Consider the following 23,510-nt stretch of genomic DNA (forward strand, 5'->3'; position numbering starts at 1 on the left):
TATACAGTGGTCCCAAAAGGTATTTAGAGACTATGGAGACTAGAGTCACACAAATAATGCTGGAATTTCCTCAAAACTAACTTTTAGTGGTTTTAACCAACTTTTTAGTGGTTGAATAAAGTAAGTTCCCCTCAAGTTCACAGAGGTGTGGCAGGAGAGTAACCACAGGTTTAGGTCTTACATTAACTAAGGACAAGTCTTACTAATTTTGACAACCTGAAAGTGTCACATTTTGGGCCCACTATAAAGCTTGTTTAAAATGTTATGGTTTCTTATAAAAGGCTTAGTAAAGTATTTATATGATGTAAAGTTACAGTAAGTATATCATTGTAAAGCATTTTAAAGAATGTCACTCACTGTAAGGTTTGCTACAACTGCTTTTGCATCATCTAGAGAGAAGAAAATAGAGAGAAAAATGTAATTGTTTTTAAATGAAATAATTTCTAGAATTATACTCTATTCCAGTTTCCTCACTAAGTCATATGCTCAATTGAATTTTCTCTTGTAATGTGACATTTCATTAACATCAACCAACAGCCCACACAGCCTAGGTGACATCAGCCAAAAAGGAAAAGTCATTTAGGCACAGTAAGCTATTATAAAACTTAGGGAAACATTTTTTAAGGACTAATGTGTGCTGATAAATTGTGAGAATTAGGAAAAAAAACATTGTAGCCAATTTTGATTTCATATTGACTTAAAACAAAACAACACAAACTTTTAACAAAATGTGTAAAAAAAAAAAGAAGAAGAAAAAAAAAAGAAAATCTTTTCCCCTCTTAGACTGTTTTGCTCTGGTTGTACCCAGTTTGTTCAGACACTAAGGATATATTCACAAAAAAATTCTGTGATTTCTGATGCAACTAGACCAGGACAGGCTATAATTCTCATTCTGCTTTTTAATTACTAACATTTAGAGTTGTTTGGATTTCGGGCTCTGATTCTTCCCAGAGAGCCAGGAATTAGGATGATGTCCTCTGTGTTGGACATGTAAGAGCTTAGGAACTCTGTGCGGTCACAATGAGCTTCCTCCATGCCTGAAGAAGAAAAGACATTTATAATTGATATGCAAAAAAAAAAGGGTATCATCACTAGAAACTCCAAACCAAGACTTCTAAATGTAGTACCATGGTCTCCAACCAAGATGATATTGACACAACGGTGCAGTTTCATCTGTTTCAGGCCATTCATCAGCTGACCAATCACCTTATCAATCTCCCTCAGTGCACTGTCAAGCTGTAGAATGAAGCAACATTAGTATAATGCTCAAGGTGAAACATCAACAGACTTCAAATTTCAAATTTACTTGAGGAAAGTTTGAATTGACACACTATGGTTAGTGAATGTAAGCAGTGTTTGCAGTGAGTCTGTATTCGGGCTGAGAGTTTGTTTGCAATTACTGCTACATTTGCAACATGACTATATATGTTTAGATGAAATATGTGTGTGACTGAAGCTGTTGTAAGAGACAAGGTCAGACAACTGATCTCCTGAACTATATGATTCCTGTACACTCTGCTTACCTCGGTGCTATGGGGTCCTAGTTTGTGGCCATAGGTATCTAGCTGTTCAGAATGCATTGCATAAACATATGGCCTGCAAAAACACAGACACCTGTTACCTTTTAACCCAAAAAAACAAAAACAAACACAAAAATACAAAAAAACAAATAGTATCTAGTACTAGTAAATAGTACTATCTACAAGGCCACAGTTACTATAAGGCAAACATTAGTCTAAGATTAAGATTAAGTCTAACATTAAAGCAACTAAAAACTAATTAAAGTACAACGTGTGGAAATGACACAATTTTGCTAAGAAAATTCAAAATATCTGACTTCCTGTTCGGTTTCAGATTTTGCTCCAAGAGACTTTATTGTAGGTATTGGGCTGGTACATGTGTGTACCGAATTTCATACTTGTACGTGAAACGTAGCGCGAGGGGCACTTTGTTGAAAATTTATAGGTGGCGCTATCGAGCCATTTTGCCCCACCCAATTCTGAAACCCTTATCAGATGTAAAATGCTAAACCAAAAATGAATGTTAACAAAGCATTTAGGGGGGTGTTTACAATGAATAGTACATACTGACCTCTCCGCATCAGGAAGGTGAAGCCATTGCAACATAGTCAGAACTCTTCTTTCCAATGGAATGCCACTGTTAATATACCACACATCAGAATTGGTGCAAACACATACATACTACATAAAGACAGAACATGCACAAAAATAGCCCTTTAAAATACTTCAGTCAACATATTCAGGCAAATTTAAAGCATATATTGCTGAATTTTTCTCAGAGCTGTCAGTTGGGCAGTTAATTTGGCAATCCTTTGTTTCTTAGTTTGAGGCCTGCACAGCACATATGAATGTAGAGTTTATATAGGGTATCAAGGGACAAGGAAGCAAGAAAGATTATTTCAATCAATCTCTACAGGAAACCCTTTCCCCACTACCACCTCCACTCATCCTGACCTCCTGTCCAGTTGTATCAACATTAGGTAAATTTACGCACTAAGCTCAGGCTCCCTCAACCTACTAGCTTAGATAAGAATAGCCAATTTAATTTCCTCCAGCTTTGAGGCCAGAGAAAGTAGCTCTGAAAAGCAGCTTTGCCCTTCCAATTTGCTGATTTCAGTATGCATCTAAAGTATGCAGGGCCTTGATTTCTGTATATAGGACCTTTTCTCACAAATTGCTAGCAAAACAGTTGAAGCTGTCTCTTTCTATGCCTGAGTGAAAAAAATGCAGTCTGAAAGCCCTCAGTGAGTGCAGATGAGGAGAGCTTTGTGTTTCATTCCTAGGAAAGCCTAGGACGTGCCAGAGAGCACATAGAACAAAAACATGCATGTGATTTCCTCTGTCGTATGAAATCTTACTTGTGCAATTCAGTTGTAATTTTCATGTCCTTGTAAGAAAATGTGAGTGGTGCTTGCCTGTGCAAAACTCTACATGCCATTGCTTTGTGGTTTCTATGGTGATGTTTGATGTTTGTTTTACTGGCCCACAACGTGCCCACATAGGTCCATCTAGGACCTAAGTCTCTATGACATTATGGTCCCGCATGATTGATAAATCCTGTGTTCATTGTAAGTGTATGGAATACTTTCTGCAGTTTAAAATTCCATCAGGCTGAAATTGTGAGACTGCAAACCTCTCCTCAACAAGCCACATGATTTGAGGTATCACTCATGTCCATAACATAAACAGTACGGAATGAGTTATTTAATTAGGCATGTTATAGAATAAAGTTACAAATGACCATCAAAAAGACATTGTTTGCATTTGAGTTTGGATCATGTTGACTTACACTGGCCAGAAAAACGTACCAGCCTTTACTCCCTGTTTCACTGCTGTTATCCAGATCTAGAAATGGAAGAAAAAGTGTTATTAGAGAAAACATATGTTGTACTACTGTGTCTTCTGTGAAAAAATAGTTTTTTCTTTCATGTTTCTAAGAAAACAATCTGTCTCTCATTTCATACATTAGACAATCTGATAGATCACTGGAGAAAAAAAGTTTAGGGATCACAATTCACAAATGAGAGACAACTGTTCTATGTGTTGGGTAATTTTCACAAGTTTTTGGCAGAACTTTTCAAACTGCAGTGATGAGACTGTGTAAGTTTCATCCATGATGGCCTCATTTACCGTCACAGCTCAGTCAGTGGTGTCTAGAATCAGCCAGAAGAAATAAAGTTCAGTGAAAACTAAGAATTGATTCCAGCTGTTGGGCTAATAGCTGACATATGTGTTGGAGATGTCCCCCTTTTTCTTCATGTAGCTCGCACATGATCATAGATCTAAAAAGCTGTCTGGCAATCTGACATTATGCACATGATTCCACTGCTTGCTGTTCCATAAAACCGTGCCAGTGAGGTACTAGTTCTAAGACAAGGGTTCACTGTTTAAAATGGGAACATGAATATGACTCAAAGTAGTCTACACATATGTACATGACTGGACTGACCTTTGATAGTTGAAGACTAAAAACGCTGTATTATGCATGCCAGGCCAGTAGTTGGCGAGGTCACTTTGTAAAAACAAACTTTCAATTTCAGCCTGTTTGTCACATAAAGCTATCATACAGCTCCAAAAGAATTGGAATATAGTGCAAAAATTCTATAGATTACTTTCATGGTTCTTATGGAACAATGTGAGTAAATGATGACAGAATTTCATTTTTGGATGAACTATCCCTTTAAAAAAAAATATGGAAGGGTAACTCACAGGTTGTCCTCCCCACCATCGATGGTTGAGCTTTTCTTTCCCACGGAAGTTAAAGTTAGCATCAAAGCCAGGGTCATGCATGGAATTACCCACAATTCCATGTGACTCAGGATAAAGCCCCTAAAGCAAAGAAAAACAAAAGAAAAATGTTTAAATCAAACTTTAAGATGCAACAGAAATATTATAATATAAAGTTGTGCTCGTAAGTTTACATCCCCCTTGTAGAATTTGAATCCTATCATTAAACAAAGGTACCCTAAAAATGTAAAAAAAAAAAAAAAAAAAAGTGCAAAAAAAGATAAACATCTTGCAGATTCTGCAAACTTATGGGCAAATGTAACAGAGGGTACACAAAATGAATACATACCGTTGCAATTGTATACAAATTCGGGTAGGTTTTGGTGGGGTACATAGGTCTCATGTATGGTGCATGGGTTCCACATGATCCTACAAGAGATATGACAAGTCATTTTAGAAATCTCAATCAAAGGTATTAATTTGGTATAGATATATATATATATACAGTGCCCTCCACAATTATTGGCACCCTTAGTAAATATGAGCAAAGGCGGCTGTGAAAATAAATCTTCATTGTTTATCCTTTTGCTCTTTCATTCAAAAAAAAAAATCACAAAATTCTAACCTTTCATCGAAGTAAAACAATTGAAAGTGGGTGGAAACTCACATTATGAAACAAATGTTTTTCTCCAATACATGTTGGCCACAATTATTGGGACCCCTAGAAATTCTTATGAGTAAAATATCTCTGAAGTATATTCCCATTCATATTTACATTTTTTTAGCACACCAGGGTGACTAGGAGCATGAAATTGTCCAGCCATGACTTCCTGTTCCACAGGAGTACAAATATGTGTAAACATAAAGGCCAAATTCCCTTAATCATTCATCAAAATGAGAAAAACCAAAGAATATAGTTCTGAAAAGATTGTTGAGCTTCACAAAATAGAAAATGGCTATAAGAATTAATTAAAAAGTTCCAATCAACTAAAAATGTTATAAATCTGCCTGGAAGAGGATGTGTGTCTAAATCGCCCTAATGCGCGGTGAGGAGGAAAGTTTGAGTGGACAAAGACTCTCCAAGGATCACAGCTGGAGAATTGCAGAGATTAGATGAGTCTTGAGTCTCAGAAAGCCTAAAAAAATTATCAAACAGCACCTACATCCCCACAAGTTGTTCAGGAGGGTTTCAAGAAAAATCCTCTGCTCTCATCCAGAAACAATCTCCAACATATTCAGTTGTCAGACAAGACTAGAACTTCAAAAGGGACCTGGTTCTATGGTCAGATGAAACTAAAATAAGAGCTTTTTGGCAGCAAACCCACCAGATGGGTTTGGTGCACACATTGATAAAAAGTACCCCATGTCCACGATTAAATATACTGCTGGATCTTTAATGTTGTGGGCCTATTTTTCTGCTGGATGTCCTGGACATCTTGTTCAGATACATGGCATCATGGATTCTATCAAATACTAACAGATACAAATCAAAACCTGACTGCTTCTGCTAGAAATCTTATAATGGGCCGTGATTGGATCTTCCATCGGAACGATGATCCAAAACAAACATCAAAACCAACACAAAAATGTGTCACTGAGCACAAAATGAAGCTTCTGCCATGGCCATCCCAGTCCCCTGACCTGAACCCTAAAGAAAATGAGTGGAGTGAACTGAAGAGAAGCACCACCAACATGGAGCTGGGAATCTGAAGGATCTGTAGAGATTCTGTATGAAGGAATGGTCTCGGATATCTTGTCAGGTGTTCTCCAAACTCATCAGGCATTTTAGAAGAAGACTTAGAGCTGTTATCTTGGGAAAAGGACGTTGCAATAATTGGGTGCCAATAATTGTGGCCAACGTGAACTAGAAAAAAACATTTATTTCATAATGAGCTTTTCCCCCCATTTTCAATTGTTTTACTTCAGTGATAGGTTAGAATTTTGTGAATTTTTTTAATGAAAGATCAAAAGGATAAACAATGCAGATTTATTTTCATAGCCACCTTTGCTCATATTTACTAAGGGTGCCAATAATTGTGGAGGGCACTGTATATATATATAAAGGCTGTAAGTCTATCCCTCACAACCTCAAAATTGACATTATATATATATATATTTCAAATGTAATTGTCACAGTCTCCGTCTGTCCTGGACTCCATTCCCAATATCCTCCCTGGCCCTCACCTGCACTCGCTCCCCCATCAGCTAATCACACACACCTGTTCCCCATCAGCACCCCATCACACCAGACATTTAAGCACACCACTCACCTCCCTCAGTTGTCTGGTCTCGTTTATACGAAGGACTATTCATGCTGATCTCCAAGACTTCTAAGATACTTACCTGTTCCACTCCAGCGTGTTTCCCCAGTCTCAGTGCTTTGTCGTCTGTGTGTGAGTTTACCCACCTTCAACGTGTGTTCAACCTGTCAACTGTCATCCATCCATCCACGATCTGCAAACCTGTAAGACAAAGGACTGTATCCGTGTTCAGCTACCACCTCACTAAGATTCCATCTTCTACCCACTCCCCTGCATTTACTGTGTTTACCCTGCTGTTTGTTAAATAAACATCCCTCTACGTTCACCTCTGTGTCTCCATCCCATCTGTCCGTAACAGAAGACCGGATCAACACAGCAACAAACAACAACACCATGGGCCTCTTTCTCCTCCCAACTGATCCAGCCGACCCCAAGAACACCATCTTGGCGGTGGACCGCCTGTGGCGTCTCTGGCAGAATGGTCGTCCGCTGGAGAGGTATGTGGAGGAGTTTTCTGAGCTCTCTTGTCAGGGCTGGCCAGATGCTCTCCTTAATGCATGTTTTCTGATGGGTCTGGATAAGGATACTATTCACTATAGCGAACCTGCCTGTTATTTCTCTCTAGTCGAGTCTATTAATCTTATTCTCTATTTAAATGGTTCTAATTTTGAGGTGGAAATGTTAAAGAAAGAAAATATCCTCCTTATCCAGCCCTATCAAAAACACACGTGGCCTGGTCAGTTCACTACCCGCTGGTTCCCTCCACATACCCTTCCAACGAATCTGCCCATTTCTGCCTGCCTGTATTTCCCTGAGGACGCAAATGGGCTTCAAACAGCGCTGACCTGAGGGCCACGGTAGTCGACCCGATGTTAAGATCTGTCAGGTCAGCACTAAAGTCTGCCTTCCTTCCAGCTACAGCAGCTAACGCCACTCCAGAGCCTTGTCACAAAATGTCCACCACTACAGAGCCTCGTCGCAAGATGGCCGCCGCCACGCCTGAGCCCTCAGCCATAATAGTCCGCGAATCAGTTCCTTCTCCAGAGTCCGCGAATCAGTTCCTTCTCCAGAGTCCGCGAATCAGTTCCTTCTCCAGAGTCCGCGAATCAGTTCCTTCTCCAGAGTCCGCGAATCAGTTCCTTCTCCAGAGTCCGCGAATCAGTTCCTTCTCCAGAGTCCGCGAATCAGTTCCTTCTCCAGAGTCCGCGAATCAGTTCCTTCTCCAGAGTCCGCGAATCAGTTCCTGTGTCTGTGTCAGCCCACGACCAGAGTCCAGAGATGACTGTCACAGTCTCCGTCTGTCCTGGACTCCATTTCCCATCATCCTCCCTGGCCCTCACCTGCACTCACTCCACCATCAGCTAATCACACACACCTGTTCCCCATCAGCACCTCATCACACCAGACATTTAAGCACACCACTCACCTCCCTCAGTTGTCCGGTCTCGTTTATACAAAGGACTATTCATGTTGATCTCCAAGACTTCTTAGATACTTACCTGTTCCACTCCAGGGTATTTCCCCAGTCTCCGTGCTTAGTCGTCTGTGTGTGAGTTTACCAACCTTCAACGTGTGTTCATCCTGTCAACTGTCATCCATCCACGATCTGCAATGAACTCTGTTTGCATCATTAAATCATTTTCCTGTTATCACTGTAAAGCTGCTTTGAAACGATCTGTATTGTAAAAAGCACTATATAAATGCAGGTGACTTGACTATATCCATCTTTATCCGCATACATACAGTACACTTATGCAAAGTGATATATATTCTAATCTTAACTGCTTGATTGCTTGTATCATCGCAAAACGTAAACTATATTATCGCCCAGCTCTACTCTGCTAATTGCAACTATAAGGTATGATGATATTAAGATATTATAAACATTGACATTATGATTTTATGTAAAGCTGCTTTGACACAATATATTGTGAAAAGCTCTATACAAATAAATTTGACCTGACTTGAGTTCAAAAAAAAAAAAAAAAGAAAATTACTAAATGGCAATTATGTGGTTACATAGCACATTTGTAAGCATATCCCATGGTCCTATGTTCCCCAGATTTATATGGTACATATTGAACACATGAAAAAGGGTCTTATGTTCCCAGGTTTCTATGTTTTCCAGTTCAATGGTCAGTTAACACACATTAAGTAAACTTTTTTAAAAGGTCGGGACTCATTTTCCCAGGGTCCTATCAATTTTATAAACTCCTAACTAGAGGTCGACCGATATATCGGGCCGATATTTGTCTTTTTTAATATATCGGCATCGGCCGACATCCGTGTTTAGTAGCGCCGATTTAAAGCCAGGCACGTCCGCGGGCAGCCCTGTGTTATTGGTGCGGTGGAATGTGCTGCTGCCGCATGTGAATTGAAACTTTTGGAAGATTCAACAACAGTCATGGGAGATAAAGGTAGCCTAAGGCTTAAATTCTGATATTTCAAAGTCCTATGGCCATATATTTACTATATATTACTAGTAAACTATGAAGTGTTGCTTCACTTAGTGAAAGAAACAACGGATAGCATAGAACCGTCGGGAACTGGCATAATGCTACAGCTGGTTGAAGGTTCGCTTACTTGTAGTTAACTTTAAGGACTGTAGTCCAAAACTACCAGCAGCTTGCTTGCTAACATATTAGCCCCAATGTTATAAGTTCTGTTTTATTTTTCCTGTATCGGAGTCAGAGAATTTCACTCTGTGCTTGGGGCAGCTCTGACAAACACTGAAGCGTGATTGAGGGCTATGTTACTCCGACAAATATTGTCAATATTAAGAGGATTTGGCATTTCCAATTAATGTAAGCCTGTTACATTCTTCTAGTCTATTATTATTACTATTAGGTAAGCTACTTTTATTATTAAATTAATATTATAATAAATTTGCCCCGCATTAATTTCACAGCGATAATAAAAGATTAGGCTATCAGCTCCTCTTTGAAAATGTTTTAAACATTTTTTAGGTCTATTATACAATGAATTAGACCTATAATTAAAATTATTAACAGTCTATAATATTTCCTAACACTGCAGTCATAAATGAAAATTAAGAGCAGCTTTAGGCTACTTCACCAACTTTAAAAAACAAAAAACAAACAAACAAACAAGCTGTTTAACACAAAATACTATTCTTCTCATTTTTTTCACTATATGTACGGGCCACAAAGGAAATTATGGAATAAATTAAGACAGTTATATACCGTTATCAGCATATTATGTTGAAATTCGTCTCTGAGAGAAAATGCTCCGTTAATGCAGCGTCAGGCAGCTCCGTCACTTTGACTTTCACTTTGAATACTGACCGAGGTTAAGCTTTTACCGGCATAACTTTTCCGCAAAGTTTGCACGTTGCTTCTTGTGTGATATCCATTGGCTCCCCTTCTTGGTTGAACCTTCCTTCGGGTGGCCTCGAACTTTCGGCTCGCGGGGGGCCCCGCGGATTTGCGCTACGCCACTGCGCAGAAGTATATGACATTTGTTCGGAAGCATGGTTTGATGCAGATAATAGCCGGGTTTCCATCCAACTTTGCATTAATGAAAATTCAGCTCAAGAATATGCGCATCTGCGTGTGTTTCCATCAACTGTGTAATGCGAATAAAAATGGACATCAGCCTAATAAAGTGATGTGTTCCGACCAATGACTATATATATATGTCGCACAGTTATTATCCTCATTAAACCTGTCTAACGTTAACCGTCAAGAATGTCAGAAATCACTAAGAGTTTAGCACTGTCCTTGCATACAAGGCTGTGCAACATGACAAAGTTTTTAATTGATTTTTATTTATAAAGTTGTATTTATTTTTATTTAAATGTATATTTAAGTTTACATTTATGTTCCAACAAACTTGAAAAATTCAGCTTGATAAATGCTCTAAAACTTTTATGTAAATCAAGTCAGTGTTCAATAAATGATGTTAAGTTTAGAAATGTTGTGCATCCACTTATTATTAGTGTGACATTTTAGCATGCAAATGAAGGGGAAAACTTCAAGATATCGGCCCTAAAAATCGGCAGCACATATCGGCCATCGGCTGACCCTGACCTCTAAACGGCATCGGTTATAGAAAAACCCATATCGGTCGATCTCTACTCCTAACCCTAACCTAATGAAGCTATGACCTTTTGTGATTCGTTCTTCTAACCAATATGTTTAGTTCCCTCAAGTCAAGGCCTATTATATTGAGCGATACGGCAGTGCTGGGGAACAGAAAACCCCTTTGACAAGTGCCCACGATAACCCATGTCATATTAAGCAAAAACAGAGCTTGGAAATTGTTTTCAGATTCTCACACCATAAAAAAGTAAACCTGTAAAATTTACAGTAAAAAAAAAAAAAAAAAGGCAGCTGTGATTGCAAGCACTTTCAAAAAAAACATGGTTAGCAACATTTTAGATTATATGGGACTGAATTTACATTTACAGTAAAAAAGCTTGTGTCACCAAGACGTTCGTTCATCCTGTGACAGGCCTGTACTGGAAACAGAAATGATTAGTTCACCTCCCGAGTCTTCGGGTCTGAGTCATTCGTTCTTTTGTCATATGACAGCTGTATTGGATACAGAAATTCGTTAATAATTCTCAACCTTCCTTACAAACAATTGCGTAGTTAGTTTTTTTTTTTTACTCTCACAGTCAGGTGATGCGTTTCTGGTCTCAAATTTCTTACAATTTATAAATTTGTGAATTTTTGACATGATGGTTCTTTTTCATAACTCGTGATGAATAAACAACTCAGACCCAAAAACTTGGGAGATGAACGAATGATTTCTGTTTCCGGTACAGAATACACAGCTTCAGTCTATGGGGATGTGACATGACAAAAAACAAACTACTCAGATCAGGAGGTGAGGTGAGGTGAGGTGAGCTAACCTAACAGACTGCTTAGCAATGAATTAATCATTTCTATTTCTCATCATTTGGCCCTGGCTGCGTTATAATTTTTTCTTATTCTAAATGTGATCAACATTTGCATGTTGATGTGTTGGGGTATTTAGCTATTAACATGTAACATTTTAATTAAATTCTGCTGAAATGAACAAAATAAACGAAATGACTTGAAAAAAGATGTGTTCATTTTACTGAACGAGACTCAAAGATCCAAGTAAGTAAAATGATCCCATCACTAATAGACGGTGCACAGTGTCATACATACAAATACAAAACAACACCATGGTAACACACATGGCACTAAAATAATGAAATAAACCTTCTTCTTCTGAAAATCTTCTGCTTCTGCTTCTTCTGCTTAAGATGTACCATAAAACCCTCATGTACAGAATTAATAACAAAAATTAACAAGAAACAATTATTTAAACAAAATACCATCAAATGTAAAGTGTCACGCAGAGAATTGTGGGAATGTCAGTTTACATTTTTTTTCACTATAGATTATAAGATTACTTACAAAATCTGTACATTTAACAGTATTTTTATTACGTAAAATGTCCTGTTAGATATATTACAGTTTTTCACTATATAGTAAGGAATCTTGCCATTAAACAATTAACAGGTTTTTACCATAGCAGTATTTTACAGTGTTTTACTATTAAAATTATAATTCTTAACACCCTGGGAACATAGGACCTTTTTTCATGTGTTTTTATGTGCCATACAAATCTGGGGAGCATAAGACACTGAGAACATAGAAATGACCCCTAAGATTTTCACCCATCCGTTGTGGATAACATGGGCTTTAGCTTGATGTTGAGGGCACTTGATGTATGGTCTCAGTTTCAAGCAGAAAGAGTGACCTGTGCAATGGCCTGTGATGCACTGGATGTTCATTACTATACGCTATTACCAGTTCGTGGCAACTCACACAATGCGTACTGTTGAGCAATTTCAGTTTTAAATAAGAAAAAAACAGACATATCATTGGGTCATTTTGGAATAGGATTGTGACCTAGAATCTGATATGAATAAAAACCAATTTGGATCAAATTGTGATGTGCCTAATGTTCAAAGATGTAAACAAAACAAAACAATATATTAACTTCATTTGGGAGCTTTTTTTCCTTAGGAAATTTTAATATATACAAGTAATTGGAATAATTTGATTAGTAAATCTGTATATTGTGTAATACATTTCGTAACTGATTGACAGCTTAGTCAATGTTCATTTATATTCAGTTTGTTGATTTTAATAAAAAGACATAGTTCTTACTGAGTTTCTCGATATTGGGGATCACCGTGCTTCCTCTTTTCATGTAAGATGCACGAAATCCATCAACAGACAACATGATGACAGGGGGCCGAACAAACCTAGATAAGCAGAAGTATTAGCACACCAAATACAAACAAAATGAAATTAGGATTTGTTGCTAAAATTTTTCCTTATTTGTAGTGGACACGTGGTCTTTTATTTGAATGTTCTTTTTATAACAGCCTTCCTTAGGCACTATTCATATGTTTTGACTCAAAATGTCACACTTAATGTGTATGCATTAACATTAATTGTCATGCAATCCACCCAGCAGTCCTCCTGGATAGGTGTTTTGTCACACAGAAGCCCAATATCCATCTCGTAACCCCACTGTGTTTTGCACTTCACAGCATTAAATAAATAAATAAATCAATTTCTTCTAGTATGTAAAGTACAGTTGTGAAGATATGAGTGTTGTTGACCTATGTTGAATATAAAAGGCGGGATGAATGGGAAGTGTGATGTTTGTCACTGAAATCACAACTGTGTCTCTCACCCGGAAGGACACTCATGGTTTTTAATCTCTTCACACTCTTCCTGTAACCAGGGAACATCACCTAACAGAGAGAGGAAGTCAGTCAGTGAAGCACCAGGTGACAACCATACATATGCAAACACGTCTAATGTCAAGGCAATATGGTGCTCTTGTTTTACAGTTGCACCTGAAACACACCCATCACCACCTTTTTTTATAACTGTAGCTGGTTTGACAAATATCAAATCCTTACACTGTAAACCCTAATGCTCAAAATACTTAATTGGTTTGAATAGAGTAAACTTAAATTAAACAAATTAGTTCAATCAAATTAACTTTTATGAGTATTTAGAACTTTCTTTTTCTTTTGAATTCACAAAACTGACACATTTTAAATAATCTGTATTGTTTCATTGTTTTGATTTTTATGAACTTGTTTCTTTTCATTTTGACACATAAATTTTACTGAAACTTGGCTGGGATTCACCATCATGGTGACAAGTGGAATATGAGCTTAGTTTGAGAACAGATATATTTTCTATATTGCTATACTAATTCAGCATTTGCTATGCTATGCTAATGCTATCAAAGCATTATGTTACCAATGAGCAAGTTAGCATTAACTGAATTAGCTAGTTAAAGCTAGCCAAGTTTCCACTAGTAAAAATAGTTGAGATTTCCACTAGTTGAGATTACATGATAATTTTAAGTTAAATGTATGAATTAGCTTACTCAAATATTTTAAGTTAAAATCAATTAAAAATGTATGAGTACAAAATAAAAATCTGCCAGTTCTGCTAAATTAAACTTTAAATTTATTAATTAAAAAATTTTGATGTAACTGATTACCTCCATTTTTTTGAGTTTTGCCAACTTATTTGAGTTTACAGTGCATTGGAGCAAATCTTGAAAACATAGTGCTCAAGAGCATGATGGGAATTGACTAAAATAACTTAAAAAAAAAAAAAAAAAGCACAGCAATGTATTTGCCAATATGTGAATGGGACTTTTAAATTAAGTGCCAAAAATAAAGAGTGGTCTGTCTCCTCCACCTTAAACCAGGTCTGCTAAACTTTCTGCTAATTACATTGAAATTAAATACATGTCATTTTTTGTGTTTCCAGTTAGCAGAAACTCTCTGAAAGCCTCCCACCTTTGCAGAGAGACCTGTAGTTGGAGCAGCAGTCTCCTTTGGCCATGCAGTCCTCTGAGCAGTGACAGGCATGCTGCTCATTACGAGTTTCACCACAGCGCTCTTTACTGCACTCAAAACCTCCCGCTGAAAGCACAAAAAATTAAACATCTCTTGTAAACAAAAACAACAGAATGCAAAACTAAAGGAAACAGTTACAGTATAGCCTGGCACAAGTAATTTGACGTAAGCCTGTCCTTAGACAAAGACAAAGACAAAAAGTACAGCGGGGTCCAAAAGTAAAAATACATAATTTTGAGAATTGTAAGCTTGTGAAATCATGAATTTGAGAATTTCTTAAGTTTGTGCAAAACCTGATGATCCATGTTATCCAGCATGATTTGTGAATGTTCCAAAGAGCATTGTGTGCTTCAGTGGACTCAATGAAACGTGACCATCTGTACAAGTAAGGTGTCAATATCACAAATTTGCTTATTTCATTATTGACCTATAATGCAAAATAGTGCAAAATTTAAAATTGTTCCAATTCATTTTACATCATAAAGACTCAGACCTTGGACCCCACTGTGTATCTCCTAACTGAAAAGAGAAACATTTGCTGATAGGATTTACCTGTTTTCAGGCAGTGCTCATCAAAGTCTGAGCAACACGTATCGTATGTTTTACACAGGTTGTCACAGCGACAGTTTGGCGGTTCTGCTTCCACTAATTCAAAGCACCTGTTTTTGCAGGAACCTGATAGGCTGTTAAAAGGATGGTCAGAGAGAACTTGGGAGGATAAAGATCAAAAGAGAAAAAAGAAGAGACATAGAACATAAAGATTAAAGAGACAGTTTAGATCTAAAAACACACACCACCAAAATCAAAAGTTTGTTATGCATATGCAAAGACTGCTCTGCTTTGAAGCTGAAAACATGTATATACAGTTCAATCATTCCCACCTGTAAAATTTCAAAAATGGGTCAAGGAGCTGAAATGTTCTCTGCACATCTCAATATTGTCTTATATAGAGCAAAGCAAATATTTCCTTAATTTTCGATCACCATGCTGAGAGAGCAACAGAAAGTGGCTGTTTCATTAAATGTTCCTGGCTCATTACTACTAGCCTACATGAACTGACTGACATGAAGGCTTGATTTAAAAAAAAAATGCATTAAAGCATTTCTACGGGAACATTTAAACAAATAAATGATGCTATGAAATTGCAGAATGAACAATAAATCATTGAATACTGAATAATGCAAGGTCAAATGATTTCCTTTCGTTCCAGCTCGACTAAATTATATAAGCGAGGCTACAGAAACAGTCTTGACATGTTTAGAATGGCATCAGCTGAATTGGCCTTAGCTACATAAACAGACCAAATATACAGTGCTGCTGTCCAAAAAACACAGCAAAAGCAACCTGAGTAAAACCTCTATAATTTCACACGGGCTGAACACATGAAGCTATTACATACATGCTTTTAACAAGTCAACCTAAAAGTAATGCCAGTGTGGCAGCACCCTTGAGGGGGTGACCCACTTTAATAGGAACAGATTTTTCTACATTAGAACACTGACATTTTGGGTCCCTATCTCATGTGACTGAACATGAAATTTTGTTTATTACTTCATATGTATTTTTAAATCAGCAAAATAAATACAGTAAATAAATAAATAATACTGAGTACATATTGAGTATACAATCACAAATTGAATCTATATGGGCCATTCCTGGTTTTCAGTGCCTTTTGGACATCATAAAGTTTAGAAAATCAAACTTTGATTTGATGAACTTTGAGTGCCAATTTAAAATAAATTTTTGTGTAATCATGATAGGGTGATGTAAAACATTTGAAAAATAAATAAATAAAATTACCTGTTTATTAAACAAAATAAATGAAATGGAAGATCAAAAATGTCCACCCTGATAGTGACAAATGAACAACAGTTTAAAATACTTATGATTCTAATTTATTGGCATTATCTATCTATTTATCTTATATGAATTGTACTTACTTTCTCACAAATGCATCATTTTACATTTTTCATTTTCAGATACAAATGCCTAAAAGACATTTTTGATAACCTTTTAAAGTACTACATTATTGACACTCCAAAAAATTAATTGTCATTGAATTGTTAGGTTTTTTTTTCTTCTGATTTTATGAAATTATTGTAAAAAACAAACAAACAAACAAACAAACAAACAAACAAACAAAAAAACTGCTTAACAAGGTGGAAAAAGTAATAACAAGGTGGACAAGTGGTATAAAGAATGGATGGATGGATGATTTCCTATCTCTCACATACAACCAGTTACAATATTACTTTAGTTTGAACTTGATAGGAAACAATATGTAACACATTACGAAAAAATATTAAATACACTACTTCTTCAACTTTTAACATAAATTACTTTTACAATCACTATATACTCACTGCCCACAATGTTAGGTCTTCTGATTTAACAGGGTGGACACTTACAGAGTGAAAATTCTGACCTAAATCAGCCACTGTACCATGTCTAAGCAACATAAAAGGTTTATCAAGTAAAGAACTGCATGTTTTTTGTTTTGTTTTTTCTGGGTTTTTTTTTTTTTTTCTTCATATTTCCATTTAACAGAGTGGACATATTGAGGTTGACCACATCAAATTTGAAAGATAAAATTAGTAAAAATAGACAATTAAAATAGAGGATCTCACTCACTTTCACAACTTGTTTTCCCTCCAAAGAAGTGATAACTGCTCTATGATATATAATTTAATTTTTCTAACTTTCATTCGAAGGGAAAGTAGTCCAAAATAACTGTGGACACTAAATCGAGGGACAAGCTTAAAAAACGCTTTAATATAATTGTTAAATTAAATTTAATAATTGAAAAAAAAATAATACAATCATTACTAAAACAATGTAAAATGGGGTATACACAAGTCATGGGGTATATATTGTTCAATATAAGCAGCAGGCTAATATCAAGATACTTAAGCTACTGGAGATACAAAGGCCACCGAATCTATAATGTAGGCCCATATATGTATAATGTATGAAATAAATTCTGAAGAAGTATAAACCTACATCCAGAGAAAGACTCATCTGATGATCCTGCCTTATCGGACCGCCTGACCACATAAGCCTCACACACAGTGCACCGCGAGAGAAGATACATAACGGAGAATACCTGCGTACAAATACACCGTGAGAGAAGACATAACTGAGAATACATTGGTACAGATATAGCAGTAAAGCAGACTCATTCAAACTATGACTGTAAGAGGTAGTAGAGGTTGCAGAAATTTGTAAATTTAAAACGCCCGTCAGTTAATTTCACATTTCTATCAACATAGGCCTATAGGACGGTAGAAATAACATAATGCATAATAGCATAGACTTTTTGCTTTGTCTGCGACCAAGAGAAATTGAGAGGGTTTCAAACAGCAAATCAAAGCAGTCGAATGTATTTGTATTTTCAGCTTCCAATAAAGCTACCTTTCAAAAGTTTTCATGCAAAGAAAAGAAAAAGAATCTTGTATACAATAAAATAGCGTTAATGCTTTAGGATCAAGGCGTATTATTTAATCATATCTATATGTAATAGAGAAGTCCGCTAAATGTATAACTCTCATTATAAAGAGAACACAAAAACCTACCGTACCCATTTCAGTTGCAGCATGGTAGATGTGTGTCTGGTCCCTGTCTCACTGCAACACTGAGTGAGTACTTAAACCACGGCACTAGATTCACATGTTTACTTTACCCTCAACCAATACACTCCAGGAAACATGAACTAACGTCACATCTGGCAAACCCGTGACGAATTACACTGAGAGACCCCATTCCCCCTTTTAACAGCCCCCAAAACACTTTGCATTAAAATATCAAGCAGACTTTTTACTTATACTTGACTTTAATGACAAATAATTATAAACTAAATGACAACTTTCAAAATGTCCATCGCAAATTCTTATTGGTTCTCAAACTATACCAGTACTAGTTGTCCGATTGGTTTTTTATTCAACATGTTATTTTTGGGCCCAAAATTGTTTTGTAGTTACAGTAGGTCAGAAATGATTGGAAACATCTGAAGGAAAAATAATAGTTTTAGAAAAATAACATCATAATGGCCTATAGGCCCCCAAACAATCAAGAAAGTAAATCATAACAGAACATGGGACATTTTTTTGTAATTATCCGGGATACTGATTTACATGTTTTGACAAACATTGTGAAACTCCACAATGATTTGAAAAATAGAAACTGATTGTGAACTACACACATTTTGCATATGGAGACATTGATCATGCAGGGACATTTTATCTAGCTAGGAAATTCAGCTTTGCTAAATTTTGTATTTTGATCTTAATATCAGGGTACTCCTAGTATGCTTTCCAAACACTAATTTCAACAAGCTTACAACATTCACTAGGAAGACCAGTTCCTCACCACGTGCATAGATGGGCAAACCATGTTCTTCTGTGAAATATTTAAGACAATGACATTTTAACCTATTTATCAAAACGGAGATCAGTTTTTTTTGTTTGTTTTTTCCCCCTTGGACAACAAAAACAAAGATACAAAGCTTATTTAACAAAATCTCTTTATGGATTTATACAATATAAAAAACAAACAAAACATCAGTGAATAAAAAAAAACTTAGTAATTGCAGTACTGAATGATAAAAATCCTACAATGGTGAAATAAAAACAGGCTGGGGTGTAGATGTGAAACTGGTAAAAATTACTTATGGCTTAACTTATACTTTCCAAAAAAAAAAAAAAAACAAACAAACAGTGAAGCCCAGTGAAAAATACTGCTTACATTTACAGTATTCAACTAACCCTTGAATATATTTCCCATTTAAAAGATTGCTCACAGTAAGTTAACCATAGAGCCCACAGAGTGAAATGTTCCCTCATAAAAGTACTTTCAGAATGTTGACATTTATCTTGAGATACAGCGGCCAGACTTAACCCTAGTGGTCCTGGATGGTGAGTCAGTGAATCTGTGTGTGTGCTGTTAAACCAGGCCATAAACCAGTCAGTGTTACGTGTGGTCAGATGACACTGCGGAACAAATTTTTCCTTTTTTCGTGTACTGCATGTTAGGTTGTTACAGAGACTGGAAACAAGTATTAATAAGAAATTATAGTAGTAAACAAGTAGTAATAAGAAATGATTTAAAGGATTAGTTAAATCAACATGAACATTGTCATTGATTTAAATGAAAGAATTTTCATTTTTGAATGAACTACTGACCTATTGCATGTTGGGTGACATGACAATCCAGTCTTTAGAGCAAATGCTCAAAATGTGTATTTCAATGTTGGTCAGGAGTACTGCTGCCTGACATCACTATCAGTCAGATAGAGATGGAGAACGAATGGAGCGGCCACTGGCAGGGCTGTTACTAAAAGCGTGAGAATCTCTGTCTTTATCTTTGTCCTTACTCTCATGCTTGTGTTTGTGTTTATGTTTGTGTTTGTGCTTCTTCTTCTTCTTCTTGTGCTCATGATGATGATGATGGTGGTGGTGGTGATCTCCATGTTTGGAGGATGTGCTGTCTTTGCTCAATGTGGGCATGGGTGTTCCTGGCATAGACAAAATGGCTTGCTCTACTGAAGATGGTTCTTTCCCTATGGAATAGTGAGAGAAAAGTTAAAGCAGCACAAAACACATTAAAGCCGCTAAATTACCAGATTGAGTTTTCCTGTCAATACACATCTCTGTAAACAGCTCTGTAACCATTTATATATATATATATATAAAAAAATGTTTTTGAAAAGGTTCTGTTTACATATGATTTCTAAAGGGTAATTTACCAGTAAAGACTGTATGTGTGAAAGGGGCTAATATCTATCGACTTATAGATCATACTTATTCAACTTAATAGATGTTTGCAACAATTTGTCTTGTCATGCCTGGAGTTGAAGGTCTTTCCAACATGTTCAGATGGTGGTAGATGAATGCCTGGCTGTCATGAACTGTGTCCATATCAATATCTTCCTCCTCCTGGGTGGGAAACTGACAGAAGTTGAAAAACATTACAGTACACTACAACATTACAGTGCAAAATTAAGCTATATATTTATTTTTTTATGGTAACATCGATCTAATTGTAACTGTGTTGTAACATAAGCATATTCATTTCGGATCACTCACTCTGCTCTTCACAGATGCTTTAGCACTGGGTTCCTCTTGCATAACTTGTCCAGGTTCAGGGGATGAACCTAATGGAGTCTCTGCCTTCCTCTTTAAACCCTGTGGGGCCATGGCCACACCACTCAATGCTGGCTCCATGATAACATGCTCCTCCTCCAGCTGAGGATGATTAATAGAGGAAAAAAGAATGAATATTATGTTTAATAAGTAGATAACACTTCATGGGTTTTTAAGGGTATTAACATTCCTCAAGCATTCTGGTTTGGGTATCTTTTAAACTACCTAAGACTAAAAATAAAGCATATGCTTTACTATTTATAGCCATCTTTAGGCAGCATAGTGACTATGGCTGTGTCCAAAACCCATCAGCAGCAGTCAGTGAGACTGTATTTTTGAATGGAAAAAAAAGAAAGAAAGAAAAACCCTCCTAAGGAATGTGGTTATTGGAGCTATGAAGTAACTGGCAAATTGGTAACTGGATTGCCTTGTAGTAGTTCTATGATTGACTAAAATGCTCAGTTTGACTATTCTAAAAAATTTAAGGCCAAGTTTTCTTGTCGGAATTTCTAAGGTTTGATTTCAGAACTTTAAATTTGTTCTTCATCTGAAAACCTGATGTTGTAATTTTAAGATTAAGACCTGACAAACATGACGTGGATCTGACCTGCATTCGATGTTTTCACAGCTCCTTATGGCCATTTAAGGCTTTTTAACTTGTTTAAGACTGTGCTTACGAGGATACTCGCCAATAACGGGCGGTACTTCCTGTTATTACGGTTTTGCTTTGATGCAATTTTCACAAGCAATTGGTAAATTTTCAAAACTCTTAGTACTAATATCACAACAGATCACAAAAAGTGCACTTTTTTTCCAAACATTTCAGCATATGTTCTATTCTGTTAGTACAATACACAAAATCAGAAAGTATCCTTTTCACTACACAAAATAAGTGTTTCATCTATATAAATGTTTCATTCACAGTAACTGCCTTTCATAATGCTATTACTATCAAACTTTTCATTTACATCTATTTTCATTCAATTTAATACATTTGTCTATTATTTAATCCAAATGAACTTAATGGCTTATCAATGAATCATTTGGTAGCCTTCATCTACAGATTATTATAGATACAGATTCTATAGACATAGATTCTACTTTGTTTGCAATATCCAATACAGATAACCAAAAGTAACAAATTCTTTTTACATTATAAGCGATTTATCTTAGATTATAACCACTATGTTCAAAGTGTGAGTGTGGTAATGGTCTTCCTATGTTATGGGGGCAGGATAGAGTACAAGGAAAAACAGGGAAATAGTCAATGAGTATATAACATCAGATTGATCAGGGATGCATCAAAGAAGAGAGACAGATGGCATCAAATACAGCATTTTGCATTACAGTATGTATGTCATGCGATACTGTAAACAGATTACCATGGTAGAGATAGCCACACACTCTTATAAAGGTAAACTACAGATTCAGTCATATGGTACAGTAAGAACATGTACTGTATTGGCAGCAAACTCTGGTCTAGCACAAAACCTCATGGCAATATCATACACTCTAAAAAATGCTGGGTTAAAAACAACCCAAGCTGGGCTGAAAATGGACAAACCCAGTGGTTGGGTTAAATGTTTGCCTAACCTGCTGGGTGGTTTTATTTAACTCAACTATCATTTACAAGTCACTGCTTAAAATGAACCCAAAGTATGTAGGAAATGAACATTTATTAATATGTTTAATAAATGAACATTTATAATTAAGTTTAATGAATAATAAATAGACAAACATTTATTAAATTGCTTATTAATAAATGTACACCTTTTGATTATTATTGTTGCCTCTAGTAATTGTGTGATTTTCAAATTCCAACCTGTTTTCATTTTAAGCCATCCATAAAGTAATTTTTAAGGAGTAGTTGGGTTAAATAAAACTGGCCAGCATGTTGGGCAAACATTTAACCCAACTGCTGGGTTTAAAATAACCCAGCATTTTTTTTTTTTTAGAGTGTACCTTCACCACGCCTTTTGATAACACACTGGATAGATAGCCTACTATTACAAACAATATGGATTCAGTTACATAAGTTAGATAATGTTAGTGTATTTTCTAATGTGTCATCTGTAGCATGTGTTACTGTAATTATTTCAGTAACAAGGGTTATTTGAAAAATGTATATTGCAGTGCTTGCTATTGAATGTTTGTTAAAAGTACTAAATTGAAAGATCATATTGTTGTGTTTTGGTGATTAAACCAAATGTTCTCATTACATATCACAACGATCTTGTGTTTTGAAACAGTGATTATGTAGAATGAAAATATGTACAACTAGAATGAAAGCATGAGATCAGGTTTTGAAAGAATGACTAGCTGTGTTACAAGTGTGTTCAGTTTGGAGTTTTGTAAAAAGAGTTTTGAAAATGTACACCTTACATGTGAAAATAGTACCAAAGCGAATAAAAAACAAAAAATAAAACTAATAATGCGGTACTGCCGCAATGTCTTGAGTGGCTTTTTGTGTGCGCCTTTCGGGTGAGTGAACACAGAGAGCCGCTTCACAGACATTGTGCCAGTATATATTTGAGTTCTCTTTTGCGTCTTTTTGCGCTTGAATGGTTTAAAAGCACTTGAATGAGTTATAGCATGATCATATAATGTAATGCTAGCCAAAGGATGCCGGAAACAGATGCTGCGTTAATTACTATAAATTTAAGGTGTTTAAAAAATAAATAAATAAATAAATTAACGTATTTTAAAAAATACTTGCATGCAATTTCATCTGTAATTGTTGATCCTACCTCTTAACTCACCCTTAAACCTAACCATACTACAAACCTAACCTAACCTGTATTCCTCTTCAATGGCAGCAAGTGTTTTGCAATACAAAATAAACCAAATAAGTACATTGTATCTGTTAAGAGCATACGGAGGAATGCGTGTTGTGGGTAGTCTGTTTTGTGTGTTTTCTGTTTTGTGTGTTTTCTGTTTTTCTGTGTTTGTTTCAGTTTCCATTGGTTCT

At 36.1% G+C, this 23,510-nt stretch overlaps 2 protein-coding genes across 6 annotated transcripts in view; both read right to left on the minus strand.

Moving 5' to 3' along the window:
• enpp2 (ectonucleotide pyrophosphatase/phosphodiesterase 2) overlaps positions 1-18,147 on the minus strand; it is a 44,694-nt gene extending 26,547 nt beyond the window's left edge. For both annotated transcript variants that reach the window (XM_051865318.1, XM_051865317.1), the window contains exons 1-14: positions 17,983-18,147; positions 17,406-17,508; positions 14,958-15,113; positions 14,346-14,471; positions 13,214-13,274; positions 12,679-12,776; positions 4,597-4,676; positions 4,230-4,349; positions 3,310-3,365; positions 2,092-2,157; positions 1,524-1,596; positions 1,128-1,236; positions 912-1,037; positions 358-389 (exon numbers count right to left, since the gene is read on the minus strand). In XM_051865318.1, coding sequence (XP_051721278.1) covers positions 358-389; positions 912-1,037; positions 1,128-1,236; positions 1,524-1,596; positions 2,092-2,157; positions 3,310-3,365; positions 4,230-4,349; positions 4,597-4,676; positions 12,679-12,776; positions 13,214-13,274; positions 14,346-14,471; positions 14,958-15,113; positions 17,406-17,508; positions 17,983-18,000 — 1,224 coding nt within the window. In that variant the 5' untranslated portion in view covers positions 18,001-18,147. The remainder of the gene's footprint in view (positions 1-357; positions 390-911; positions 1,038-1,127; positions 1,237-1,523; positions 1,597-2,091; positions 2,158-3,309; positions 3,366-4,229; positions 4,350-4,596; positions 4,677-12,678; positions 12,777-13,213; positions 13,275-14,345; positions 14,472-14,957; positions 15,114-17,405; positions 17,509-17,982) is intronic.
• A 760-nt stretch (positions 18,148-18,907) lies between these two features.
• The window catches only part of taf2 (TAF2 RNA polymerase II, TATA box binding protein (TBP)-associated factor), a 72,689-nt gene continuing 68,086 nt past the window's right edge, over positions 18,908-23,510 (minus strand). For 3 of the 4 annotated variants that reach the window (XM_051865308.1, XM_051865309.1, XM_051865306.1), the window contains exons 24-26: positions 20,486-20,644; positions 20,245-20,347; positions 18,908-19,959 (exon numbers count right to left, since the gene is read on the minus strand). In XM_051865308.1, the coding sequence (XP_051721268.1) occupies positions 19,682-19,959; positions 20,245-20,347; positions 20,486-20,644 (540 nt within the window). In that variant the 3' untranslated portion in view covers positions 18,908-19,681. The remainder of the gene's footprint in view (positions 19,960-20,244; positions 20,348-20,485; positions 20,645-23,510) is intronic. The other variant, XM_051865307.1, reaches the window with a different exon arrangement.

Source organism: Ctenopharyngodon idella, chromosome 16 (assembly GCF_019924925.1).
Source record: "Ctenopharyngodon idella isolate HZGC_01 chromosome 16, HZGC01, whole genome shotgun sequence".
Lineage (NCBI taxonomy): Eukaryota > Metazoa > Chordata > Actinopteri > Cypriniformes > Xenocyprididae > Ctenopharyngodon > Ctenopharyngodon idella.